The 13,231-nt window shown below is 53.8% G+C and overlaps 1 protein-coding gene across 1 annotated transcript; it reads left to right on the forward strand.

Moving 5' to 3' along the window:
* The first annotated feature begins 275 nt into the window (after positions 1–275).
* On the forward strand, positions 276–6,962 carry LOC138101394 (serine/threonine-protein kinase PAK 3-like). The gene is made up of 12 exons (XM_068999198.1): positions 276–354; positions 1,338–1,375; positions 1,828–1,950; positions 2,739–2,886; positions 3,570–3,633; positions 4,228–4,276; positions 4,575–4,687; positions 4,944–5,061; positions 5,811–5,910; positions 6,192–6,388; positions 6,481–6,618; positions 6,861–6,962. Exons 1-12 carry the CDS (start codon positions 276–278, stop codon positions 6,960–6,962), a joined length of 1,269 nt encoding a protein of 422 aa, XP_068855299.1.
* The last annotated feature ends 6,269 nt before the right edge of the window (positions 6,963–13,231 follow it).

A 13,231-nucleotide genomic window follows, 5' to 3' on the forward strand; every position in this document is an offset into this window, starting at 1 on the left:
ACAGAAGATTTCGGTTGCCGGGCGTAACTACGCCAACAGAGCCAGAGCGGCTGCTATTGTGACGTCAAGGGAGCCGGGCCGCATCACAGTGCTGTCAGCGCGACGTTGTCCCGGCGCGCGCGAGGCCTCCTTGTCCAGAGCAGCTCTTTGGCTCGCTCGCTGCAGGAGGACCCTCGTGACTGAGGCGTTCTCAGCAGACGGCCTGCACCCCGAGAGGAGTCTTGGTTTTTCCCCCGGGTGGCATTCAGTGTGCAAACCCGCACAGCACTGCTAGAATGATCGGGCAAGTCTGTGCCGCGGTTTGCACGGTTTTTTCTGTGGCGTATTCCGGCTACTTCCTGACCCACCTGACTCGTAAGTAAAGGTTTATCCTGGGGGTAGCCATCACACGGCTTTTGCTTCACTTTGCTCTTGATGCTCGTTTGTAGTGATGAAGCAGATTTGGGAGCAAAAGTGCCATTAAGGTGCCGCTCCTTTGCTAAAGCTCCTGCCAACAGCATCAGCTAAAAAGGGGGTGTCTGCACTCGCTGGCGGCTGGAGAGTATTTGCAACGTAACCTGCAGGGGTTGCGTTCCCTCCACGGGAGAGCGCGTGGCATTGGACACTGTCATTTCCTCAGCTTGCTGCTTCAGCCGAGACAACTGCAAATTGCAGGCTGGCAGGGAGCCTCACAAGTACTTTTAAAACTTGCCCAGGAGTGAGGGAAAGCACTTTCTTGCTCCAAATCCTGCCATTAGAGGCCTTGGCTCTCTGCTATGACCCTTGACGGTGTGCCAAGAGAGCAATTCCCTTGGCAATGAAGTGCAAGCTCCTAACCGCTTAGGCTTTGCTCCTGAACCCAGGAGCTGTTCCTGGGCTGCTTTAGAAGAGAACCGCCACAGCTATGGGGCCCTTTGTGGAAGCTTTCCTGGGGGATCATTTGCAGCAAATGGATGGGAATTAGTGCATGCAATTTATTTAAAAAACAAACAAACAAACAAAAACCAAATTAAAAACAACCCAACAACAACAACAACAACAAAAAACCAGAAAAGAAAGGTTGCAGAAAAGAGAAGAGGAAAAAGCTGCTTGAGCTGTTGGGCAAAACAGAAGCTCTGACTTAAAGGCCACTTGGCATTTCTGTGATCGTGTTTCTGTTTCTTCAGCGACAAAAGTAGAGAGAGCCTAGTATAGTGTCCTTGTTGTTCTCTTGCTTGCAGTGGGAAAATCTTGTGTTGCTCCTGGAGGGATGTTGGGAAAGGAAAATGCTCTCTGTTGGGACTGACTTGTCCTGTGGGACTCCCCAGCACAGGCACTTTTCTAACGGCATCTGGTTCCTTTTGCCTTGCTCTCTGCAGGTCACCTCACACGCGGATGGAGACAAGCCCGTCCTTTGGTGAGTGGCAAAGGAACCTCTGACCTTGCTGGCATGTAAGAATTGTGCGGCAAGCTGTGAGCTTGGCCTGTTGTGGTAGAGTGTAGAGTGCCAGCCTGGGAGGCGGAAAGAAAGGCCAAGTCGGTGTTGGCATCAGCAGCAGCAAAGGGAGCACTGGCTCTTTCCTAATTTTCCATTGAAGAGCCTTTCAAGAGATGAAAGGCAAGTGTGGCAGGCCAAAGGTGTCTTGCTGATTCTAGCCAGGGTGGAGGATCAAATGCACAGCAAGACGGAGCACCACCTAATTTGCCCACCTTAAGAGGGTGAATTTCACGACTCAGAATCCCACTTTGATCAAAGTTTCTGATTTCCCCTTAGTCTGGGTGAAAAGAAAGCAGCTTACGGAGCTGACAAGAAAGCAGCTCCTAAAGGACTGGCTGCTCCCTGTCCCTCTCACTGCTGTCTGTCTGCAGGGCTCACCAGCAGGGTCAGCAGCTCCTCTGGCTCCCTCTCTTGCTGAGGAAGATGCGGAAGAGGAGCCAAATGACAAGAAGCCTCCAGCTGGTGTCCATCCACGGCCTGAACGTGCAGAGCCAGTAAGTGGCGCCTGTGGTTGGCACTGCCTTTGGTGGAGGGCCGAGCTTCAAGTTTCTGACGAGCCAGCCCTTGCCGCTCGTGCCTGAAGATGCTGGGGGCTGTGTGCCTGCCATGACGTAGTGCTGCTTCAGCCAGGCCAGGCACCCCTGGCAAATGGCTTCTGAACTTTCCCATTTGAGCGCCATTTTGCTGGGACGCTGAGAGGGCCTGAGAATGTCTTTGGGATCAGACGAGAGGCAGCATTGTGCCTTTCAATTGTTGCCAGCGTAGAAGTGAGCCCCTCGGTGCACGGTGTCCGTGCAGGCTCCCCGTGGTCAGTGGACAGAGACGGTCCAAAGACTCAGTTGAGAGCCTTGCAGGATACTTAGGAGACACTGGCCCCTGGGAGGGACCAATTAGCTTCAGGCACAACATAGAGCAGACTGGCCTTCTGGTCAGACGCTACCATGCCCACTCGAGGGTGACTTCATTGCCCAGGGGAACACAGCAGGAGGAAAGCAACAAGGCTCTGGGGCCCTGCTCCCACCTCTTGCTGGATCTTTGCAAGCTCGTCAATACCTTGTTGCAGTGGTCTTGCAGAAAATCGATAAAATGTAGCATGAACCTGGCCATGTGCTGCTGTATCACAGCAGCCTTTGGGCTTTGCCCGTTGCCTTTGAGAAGGGGACATGCAAAACCCCCCCAGCCAAAGAGGCCTGGCGGTGGCTGACAGCCTTCCTTTTGCCGTGTGCTCTGCAGGGCATCTGTGCCAGCCGCCTTTCTGACGGGCAATCCTTTCTTGTCCCAGCTCTCTCTTGACGCGCGCTCTGCCGTCCAACGTGCCGCTTCACCGGCGCGCTCTGCAGCAGCCAGCACTCCCCCACGTGCCAGCACTTCGTTCAGCAGCCCAGCCCAGCAGCCGGAGATGAGAGAGGAGCAGAGCCTGAAGAGACTGAGTACGTCTGGTGTATTTCTGGTCTGCCAGAGCGGTGTGTTTTCTGCGGGTCTCTGAAGTTCCTCCTCGCTTTAGTGTCACAGAGGCATTTAGGCCTCCCTCCAAGAACCTGTTGCTGTGCTTTGAGGCAGCAAGAGAGCGCTCGGCGTGTTCCCGCTGCCTCTGAGGGCAGCTGGCACTGGCTTGACTTTTCCTGGGCTGCCCTCTGTGCCAAAGACAAAAGCAGAGATTGTTTCTGTTGAGCAGAAGGCTGGCACCTAGCGGGTGACTGGGCCCCAGGGAGCTCTCGGGCCCCAGCTCTTCTCTGGCTGCCCTTTTTACGACTGTTCTCGCTCCTCCTCTCACTGCTGCACACTGTTCTCCTAAGTGGCCCTGCCGGTGACGGCAGGTGCCACTGCAGAGGCCGCGGAGGCCCTTCCTTAACTCGGAGGGCCCAGTTCCTAAAGGCCCTTCGTTCTGGCTTATCACATGAGCTGCTGTGCTTGAGAGCCGTGAAGTCCTTCTTGGAAAGGCCAACTGCTGAAAGGCAGAGAAGATGGCCCTCCCGCTCGCTGTTCTCAGCGGCTGGAAGCCAAGTGACTGCAATGGGCACAGAGCTCCCGACAGTGGGGCTGCATCTTGGATCGTCTGGGGAGCGGCATCTCCCTTTGAAAGTGAGCACCTTGCACTGCTTTTGTCTTTCAGGGAGCATTGTGAGTCTGGGCGAGCCGAGGAGGAAATACTCGGCGTTTGAAGAACTCGGACGAGGGTAAGTCTGACGCCTGCTCCTTACGCAAAACCACGGGCCCGGTCATTTGGCCGGTGCAGCGTCAAGCGTGAAGTCAGGCAAGCTGCGAACACGGTCAGACTCCGGCTTTACCTTCCTGCCACCTCTCAGGACTGCTCAGTCAGAGCAGTCAGAAGGCATCATCAAAGACAACCTGGTGCTGGCAAGGTCTGCCTTGCTTGCAGCAAGGAGCAGGGCCTGGAAGATGTCCCGCCCCTGCCGGCCTACCAGAGCACCTTGTCACCCGAGAGCTGGCAGATAACACTTCTCAAAGGCAGAGTTTTCCAAGTTCTTCTTCTCCAGTTTTTCCAAAGGGTCCCCCTTAGGCTGGGAACGGAAGCAATCGGGCGTGTGCCTTGGAGATTTGTAGCAGCCCTTGGTGTTCACACTGGGCCTCAGTTTTCTCCTGGACACCCTGCGTGGCAGAGGGCTGCTGGGCTCTTGTGCTATTGGCGGGGGAGGCGCTGCAGCCAGGCGTTTTCCAAATGCTCCAGGCAGCCTGGGGAGATCTCCCGCCTAGGCTGGCTTTCACCGCCAGGGACTAAAGGGCTTTTTCTGCTGCCGTTTTCTTTCTAGGGGTTTTGGAGCTGTTTATAAAGCCCTCGACGCCAGCACAGGACAACAGGTAAAGTGTCAATGCCCCCAGCAGATTTTGCAGCTCTGGAGCGCTTTCGCCGCGGCTGCGAGCCTTGGCTGGAGCTTTGGGTGGCCGCTCCATCTCTGCGGCAGAGGCTGCTCCTCTGAAGCACAGCCTAGGCTCAGCAGCCTGCAGACGGCATTTGGGACGGGCTTCGGTCCTTCTCCTAAGCTCTGCCCTTTGGCACAGCTGGGCTGCGTCATTGCACAAGCACTCGCTGCGTGTTCCTGGGGATCTCGTGCGACGAGCGGCTTCTCAAGTCAACGGTCTCTCAATGTCCTTTTAGGTGGCCATCAAGAAAATGGCTCTTCAAGAGGAGATGTCCGAGGAGCTGGCTGTCAATGAAATCGTGGCCATGAGGGACAGTAGGAACCCCAATATTGTGTCCTACTTAGACAGGTGGGGCTATTCTCATGTCAGTGTTCCTTTAGGATACTGCAAGCCCAAAGTGGCAAACCCCTTTGGTCACTGGCAGAAAATGGAGCTGTTTAGGATTTCTCTCCTCCAGTGCGTGGGAGGAGGTTGCACTTGGTCTGCAAGAATCTCCTCTGGCAAATGCAGCTTGGAGAGCACTTCCAGAAAGCTGGGTCAGCCCCTCGGGTGACTGGGCTGTGCCCAGGTCCTCTCTCTCCATGCCGGGCTTTTCTTCTTTCAGCTACCTGGTCGATGGAGAGCTCTGGCTGGCGATGGAGTTCATGGACGGCGGCACGTTGTATGATGTAGTCGGGGCAGTGTACCTCGAGGAAGGACAGATAGGCGCTGTCTGTCGGGAGGTGAGGGATGCCGCTTGTGCTTCCCCTGGCCTGTTGGCCCTTGTCAACTGGTGGTTAAGAACAGCAGAGATTTCTTGCTCACGGCCTTGCTTTGCTGTTGCTGTCACGACACGCAGAAGAAAGAACATCTGAAGCCAACTGCCTGCCAGTGTCCCCGCACTTCCTAGGCTCCGTTCTCGCACTCTTACGTGCTGCCGTTGTGCTGGGGCGCTCGCGCTCGCTGGATCGCTGGCTCGCTCGCTGTGTCGCACTTGTTTCCTCTTGCCAGCTTTGCCTCTCAACGTTTGCCTGGAGCCTGTCTGTGTGTCCTGCATTCCTTGCCGCTCCAAGCCTGAACGCTGGTGGCAGAATTTCAAGCTAAGGGCAAAGGAGATGTCCTCAGCTTCAAAGGATAGCATTGCAGCCCAGATGGCGTTGGATTCTGGAACAGGTCTAACGTGCTGCTTCCTCCTCTGCTGCCACAAGGCTACCAAGAAAATCTTTGCCATGCCGCCCCCCAGCCAAAGGGCACGCGCTACGTACCGAAGGGAGGAGGGGCTTTTGGAAGCTCAGATGTGCCTTTGCTTGGAAAGATAGAACACGCGTAAGAGTGTTGAAGCAGCAAGCTCTTCCTCTTGACAGCACTAGGATGCTGCGCCCTGGCTCCCAATTCCCTGAGAAAGCTGTCACTCTCGTCCAGCCCGTTCCTTTCTTGCGGGATGAAATCAGGTCCTGAACCTTCACCCTTCCCTTTCTCCTCTCTCTCTCAGTGCCTGCAAGGACTGCATTTCCTTCATTCCCGCCGAGTCATCCACAGAGACGTCAAAAGCTGCAACATTCTTGTGAGCACGGACGGATCTGTCAAACTGGGTGGGTATCCTTGGTCCGGCGCAGCGTTCCCGGGATGCGCTCTGGGGCTGCTCTGGGGTAACTGCCAGTTCTCCAGAAGCACTGCTTGGCCAGTGCGCCAAACCTGAGGGCGTTTTTGAAGAGGCCAATGCCTTGTTTCCCTGGCTACAGCCCCGCGGAAGCAGAGCACTGCTGCTTTTCCAGCTAGATTCACCGTGGCCTTGTCAGGCTTTGAGCGGGCAATTCTTTGGCTGGGTTTGCCAGTTGTAGCTGGCTTTGACAGGGTTTGTTTTTCTCCGCAGCTGACTTTGGCCTCTGTGCTCAGCTCACCCCTGAGCACGACAAGTGCAGCTCCAGCGTCGGCACTCCCAGCTGGATGGCGCCAGAAGTCGTGAGAGGAGAAGCCTACGGCCCCAAAGTGGACATCTGGTCACTGGGGATCGTGGGGCTGGAAATGGTGGAAGGGGAAGCTCCTTACCAGAGGGAACCCCGTCTCAGGGTAAGGTGCAGCTTCAAAGTGTGGCTCTGTGCAGAGAGAGCTGTTGTGGCTAGGAAAGGAGCAGGTAGAGTGTCCGCTTCCCTTTTTGGTAGGTTTTTGAACTGATAGAAAGGAACGGGGCCCCAAAACTGCAAAACCCCAGGCACCACTCGGCTCTCCTGCGCGACTTTCTCCGCTGCTGCCTGCAGACAGACGAGGACAGGCGCTGGTCTGCCCAGGAACTCCTGAAGGTAAGAAAAAGCAAAGCGGCAAAAAGCCCTGCGAGCTGTGGACACCTGCATGAAGGGCCGAAGAGGACTGTGGGCCACGTGGGCCTGGGCGAGACAGGTCCGGGAGCGGAAGGCGGAGGGGCAGATGGTGCCCTCGGTCCTCTTTGCGCGTCTTCCTGGTAGCAGAGGAGCCCTGCTTGAGCCTGTTGGACGTGATCTTGGGAAGTCATGGTTCCTTTTGGTTGTGTTTTTCCTTTGGGCAGCATCCATTTGTGACCTCAGGCGATCCTGCCTCCAGCCTGGCTGCTCTGATCATCTCAGCCAAGCAAGTGCAGGAAGATTGGAGAGGAGACGCTTGCGCCTGAGGAGGCCTTGGTGCCCCGCCAGCCCAGAGGAGTGAAGAGGGGATGTACCGTATTTAAGAGAAGATTCGGCCATCCCCTGAGTTTTATAATTTAGCTGTTCCATAGTTAGGAAGTTTATGGTTTTGAGATTTTCTTAGCTTAGCTGGTTTTCGTTAGGACTCCAGTCCCCAGAAAGTTTCATTAAAGGAGCATTGTTTAGCTAAGAGTAGAGTATTGCTGATGTAGGGAAGCTGAGAACTATCCTGGAGCTAGAAATGGACCAATCGTCATCCTGATGATTAAGCTATGAAAGAAAAAGCTGGGACTCAGCAGAACTGGACCAGGCATGAGCTGTCAGCCTGAACAGGTCACCAGGAGGACAGAATGATGAAGATGAAGATGAAGATGAAGATGAAGATGAAGATGAAGAAGTAGCTGGAAGACCCTTGGTTTCAGCCCTTGGTTTCAGCAGGACTGGCAATAAAAGGCTGTAAAACCTTCAGAACCCTGGAAGATTCCCTTCCTTGCCACACTGGGCCTAAGCTGGACAGCGCCTTCGAAGCCGTGCGCTCTGGACGGGCTGTCCTGTTCATGGCTTTGCGCTGCTTCCCAGCGGCCCAAGGCTCTCCCCCCTCACAGAGGGGCCCTGCCCCGCCCCACGCGCCCCATGGCCGCTCCCGCTCCGCCCGCCCTGCGGAGATGTTGCCCCCCCACCCGCCCCCCGTGCCCTGGCATCCCCCAGCGCCAGCCGCCCCTCAGGGAGGGGCAGGAGGAGGGAGCAGGCCCCGCTTGTTCCCCTTTCCTGGCGGTCACGTGGCATCCAAGAGCCAAGGAGGGCTGAAATGGCACGTCCCCCAAACGCTTCCCTCTCTGGTCCTTTTGGGGCACTAACGCGCTCTGCTCAAGGGAGTCCGAGGGCCTACGCTCGGCTTTCCCTGCTAAGGCCTCATTCTTCCTTCTGTAAGCTCTACAACTGGCTGGTTGACGTTAGCTCTCTAGGAGATGGGGAAAACGAGACGCTTTCAAACTGGGGGAATTACCCTGGTAAATTACTGCAGTTTTTCAGCAACAGAATTTCAAGGTGCAGCTGGGCCTTTCAGCCATTGCATCGATTTTCAAATGGCACCCGCAGCATCCGACGTGTGAAGAGCCCAGTGTGAAGCTCCTCAAAGACACTGCAGCAGTTGTCCCCCAGCAGACAGGACGTGTCTGTGCTGAGTCACCAGAAAAGAGAGCTAAGCCCAGAGTCATTCGTGCATGGGCAAGCAGAGTTGGTTTCCAGAGGAGTTGCATGCACTCGTTTCCCTCTCCCACTCAGTACTTGCTCTCCTCTTTCAAGCTGGCTCCTGCCTTTAACTGGAGCTTTTGACAGAGAAGGGAATGACTGCATCTCATTTTCTTTGGGATGTGGCTATCCAAATGTCTGCAAGGAATCTTACAGGGAGCATGGAGCCTGGGCAAACATCTGTGAGGCTGCAGCTTTTGACTGCTTGAAACGGGCCTTCTTTGGGCTCGGCACCTGCAGGCCACCGCAGAGCGGTAGCCGCAGGCTGCTGCCAGAGCTGCAACACAACAAAACTGTGGCAGCCCGAGAATCAGCGCGCAGCTCTTCTGCATGTTGTCCGACGTTAAGGTGCCAAAGAAAGAGCAAGCAGGAAGAGAGGAGCTTTGTGTCAGGAGACAAGCCAACACCTCCCTGCCAGAAAGGGAGGTCAGGCTCCAAAGTGAGTCCGAGCAAAGGTCAGCATGCACCTACGTGCTCAAGAAGCAACTGCGCACTGCAGTACTCCTGGAAACTGATTTCCTTGGCTTCTTTTGTCCCCTAAATGTCATCAAAGCAGTTAGGGCTTTCAGAAGCAACAAAGATGCCAGCAGGAACAAGCACACTTGCTTTTAGTCAAAGCCTTGGGGAGGAAAAGCCACGTTTGCTTGGATTTCTTGGGGGCCTGCTGGATCGGTGCATTTTCGGAGTTACCCCGGGATGCCTTGAGCACTGGCTTATGGACGGTAAGGATTTTTTCTCCTGCTTTATGACTGAGGAGATCTTCCCAGGCTTTTCTTTTGCGTCAGCTGTACAGAAGATTTCGGTTGCCGGGCGTAACTACGCCAACAGAGCCAGAGCGGCTGCTATTGTGACATCAAGGGAGCCGGGCCGCATCACAGTGCTGTCAGCGCGACGTTGTCCCGGCGCGCGCGAGGCCTCCTTGTCCAGAGCAGCTCTTTGGCTCGCTCGCTGCAGGAGGACCCTCGTGACTGAGGCGTTCTCAGCAGACGGCCTGCACCCCGAGAGGAGTCTTGGTTTTTCCCCTGGGTGGCATTCAGTGTGCAAACCCGCACAGCACTGCTAGAATGATCGGGCAAGTCTGTGCCGCGGTTTGCACGGTTTTTTCTGTGGCGTATTCCGGCTACTTCCTGACCCACCTGACTCGTAAGTAAAGGTTTATCCTGGGGGTAGCCATCACACGGCTTTTGCTTCACTTTGCTCTTGATGCTCGTTTGTAGTGATGAAGCAGATTTGGGAGCAAAAGTGCCATTAAGGTGCCGCTCCTTTGCTAAAGCTCCTGCCAACAGCATCAGCTAAAAAGGGGGTGTCTGCACTCGCTGGCGGCTGGAGAGTATTTGCAACGTAACCTGCAGGGGTTGCGTTCCCTCCACGGGAGAGCGCGTGGCATTGGACACTGTCATTTCCTCAGCTTGCTGCTTCAGCCGAGACAACCTGCAAATTGCAGGCTGGCAGGGAGCCTCACAAGTACTTCTAAAACTTGCCCAGGAGTGAGGGAAAGCACTTTCTTGCTCCAAATCCTGCCATTAGAGGCCTTGGCTCTCTGCTGTGACCCTTGACGGTGTGCCAAGAGAGCAATTCCCTTGGCAATGAAGTGCAAGCTCCTAACCGCTTAGGCTTTGCTCCTGAACCCAGGAGCTGTTCCTGGGCTGCTTTAGAAGAGAACCGCCACAGCTATGGGGCCCTTTGTGGAAGCTTTCCTGGGGGATCATTTGCAGCAAATGGATGGGAATTAGTGCATGCAATTTATTAAAACAAACAAACAAACAAAAAATTAGTGGTGGGAAAGCCTACTCCTATTAAGGAGCCTTTAGAAATATTTTTTTGCTTTTGGACCAGCCAAAAGCCAGCCTAGCACTGTAAGTCCTTTTTCTCTACCTGAGCTCTAGTGCTGTTTCAGCCAGAAGATCTAAAATCCCTGCGCTCCTGGGGCATACCATCTATCGAGCCATAGGATCCCAAATTTTTATATTTTGCTAATTTTTGTAATTTTTCAATTTTTCCATTTTTAATAAATTATTTTAATTTTTAACTAAGAGTTGTCTCATTTCTCACACACAGCGTGGTCCCAGTGGCTCCCAGTCACACCCAGTATGGTTACTTTCACTCTCAGTAAGAGTCCAATGTGGCTCCAGTCACTTCCAGTATGAACCCAGTCACTCCCTGTATGATAGCATTTGCCCCCACTGTGGTCCCAGTTGCTCCCAGTGTCTTGGTTTGAAAGACAGGTGTCTGCCAAGGAAGGCAGGAGTCTCTCCTGAAATGGAAGGAAAAAAAATTGCAACCCCCTTCCCTCTGAATTATTATAATTTTGAAATTAAGGAGCTTTATAGGCAAAGATATGAGGAACAGGAATAACAGTTCTTTACTAATATATATCTATATGTGTATAACCAGTCAAACAAACAGCAATAGCTATGGCAGTAACAGCAAACAATCACAAACCCAGTCCCAGCCTTCTTGGCTGTCAGGCCGTTTCCCCTTGGGTGCAGTTCTGCTCTCAGCCAGCAGTGGCGCTGGCGGCTCCTGGTGAGCAGGGCAGGTGCGATGGTTCCCCCACGGCTGCAGGGGGCGCTCCGGAGCGAGCTCGGGGAGCACACGGCACTGACGGCCTGGGATCCCGGGAAGGGATGGAACAAAGATTTCAAAAACCCCCTGGGCAGCCGATCCCGATGTCCAGCCGGACCCTCGGGAACAGCAGGCTGGAATGGCAGGCTGGAACGGCAGGCTGGAACAGCAGGGATGAGCACAAATCCTGCATGGCAGACAAGATGTATCAAAGTTCTGGAGCTGCGGTGGGAACCCCCGGAGGTCTCGGCAGGCAGGGAGAGCCGGGCTACAGAGCAGCGAAGGCTTGAAGCAATGGCAGCGGCAGGGCGGCCGCAGCCTGGCTCCCAGCGGGACAGGGAAGGCGGGCTTGGGAATCCCGGGGTCTCTCCGGTAGAAGGAAAGCAGCCGAAGAAGCAGCCTCTCTCTCCGTCATCCAAAACGCCAGGGACTGACTGCCCACACAGCCAGGTGAAAAAAAGAGTAGCAAGATGCACCCCACCCCTATGGCCAGGTTTTCTGTTTTTCTTAAGCACCCAGTAATTTGTCCCCGTGGCAACATGGATGGGGAAAATTCCTTTAACAGAAGAAAACCCCAGGAGAACTCCCAAAACCCCAACATTCTGTTACAAGCTTCCTGCAGATTGTTCCATCTCTGCTCTCCATATGGAAAGATACAAAGATCCCTTTTGGTTCACACAGTTAAATGTCTGATGGGTCACACGGTGATACCTGTACAGATACACATCTGGAGAGAAAGCCAAACATCCATCGAACTCTCTCAACACCCACAGAGCCTGAACCAAACTCTACAAGGCCACGCAGCTTTACACAGAAATTCATACATCGATAAAACTGTACAACGGGATGCAGGTTTACACAGAAATTGATACACAGGAAAACACAACAATCTGTGCTGTGTGAATACACTGACTTCTGTATAAAAATGGCTCCACATGGCGGGAACCGATACAGAACTGTGCGATTACCAAAGGACCCATCGACACTTCCATACCCTTGGAACTAAAGACACAGGACTGTAGAGCTCTCCAACTCTGTACATTCCTGTCTGGGGGTGAGTTTATGATGTGTATCCCCTATCGCTGCTCTCTGCCCAGAAATCAATCCTGTGCCTTTCTGTGCCTTTAAACTGAGCCCGACGGGGGAGAGAGAAAAAACCGAGCAAACTTTTCAAAGCAGTTGTTCAAGGACACAGACACACACGCCTCTGTGTTCTGCTGCAGCAGCGAGAAGAGCGGAGGGAGCGCCCTGCTTGCTTTCCAGTCCGCTTTCGGCTCCTTTTCTCCAGAGGGAGATGGAGAGTTGAAGTTTGTTTTCCTGGGACTTGGGCTTTTTCCCTTCTTCACTTCTGGACTGTTTCAACATCAGAACACACCGGGAGAATTTTCCACCGAGGCCCTGGAGGACACCAACCCAGCTCCAAGGAGGAGGAGAGAGAGCACACCTACAGAAGGACTCTGAAATCTTCCCAGGTTTCTCTCCACAGCGAGAGGTTTTAGTATTCAGCATTATTATCCTTTTCCTGTGTGTTTGTTAAATAAATAGGTTCTCTTTCACTTTCCTCAGAGGAAAATATTTTTTTCCCAGACCTGGTGGGAGAGGGCTGGTTGTAACCTGCCTTCTGTCAGAGGATATTTTCCTGCAAATTTGTCCAAAGCAGCACACTAAAATAAGTCAGTATTTATTTTGAGGGAAAATGATTTCTAATGGCATTTTGAGGGTCAACAAATACAAAGATAATAATAAGGATAAATACAAAGAAATACAGAGAAAATACAAAGAGGTGAAAGAGGACAGGAGCTCACTGGACAGGTCCTTGGCAGCGCCCGGGCAGACCCTGCATGAATTTGGCTGCCTGAATGCAGCTCTTGCCTGGGCACCAGGGGTGGCCCCCTCTGCGTGTCTCTCCCAGCACCACAGGGATGCTCCTACCCCTTCCCTGGTGCCCCAGGGTTCTGCAAGTGCCTTCTGGGGCCACCCAGACACCTCCCTGGGCCTCTGGAGGCCCCATGGCATGGTGCAGACAGGGACTGAATCAAAGTTGCCTTGGAAGATGGAGGCAGGAGAATATTGCCCACGATCTTCTTTCCAGCTGCCCCACACTCCTGCAAATCCTGCTGGGACACTCAGGCTCTCCATTCCGGGGCTCTGGAGCTCCCATGCAAACCCATCCATCACTGTGTCCCCTCTCACGTGGATATCAAGAAAATGACACAGCAATATCTAGAAAATGTGAACTTGATTGATTTGACTGCTCTAAAATTCTACAACTCGAGGGTGACTGGAAGACTATGAGGTGACAATCTTATGCCTCCAAAAAGGGTCAACAGTTTGGAACTGGAACCCTCAGGGAAACTTCAGCTTCTGGGGGAAAAGGTGCCCTTCCTCCTCTCTCCCTTTGCTTTATACATCTGAGCTGGAGTCATATGGTTGGAACATC

This window comes from Aphelocoma coerulescens, unplaced genomic scaffold (assembly GCF_041296385.1).
Source record: "Aphelocoma coerulescens isolate FSJ_1873_10779 unplaced genomic scaffold, UR_Acoe_1.0 HiC_scaffold_276, whole genome shotgun sequence".
In the NCBI taxonomy this organism is placed as follows: domain Eukaryota; kingdom Metazoa; phylum Chordata; class Aves; order Passeriformes; family Corvidae; genus Aphelocoma; species Aphelocoma coerulescens.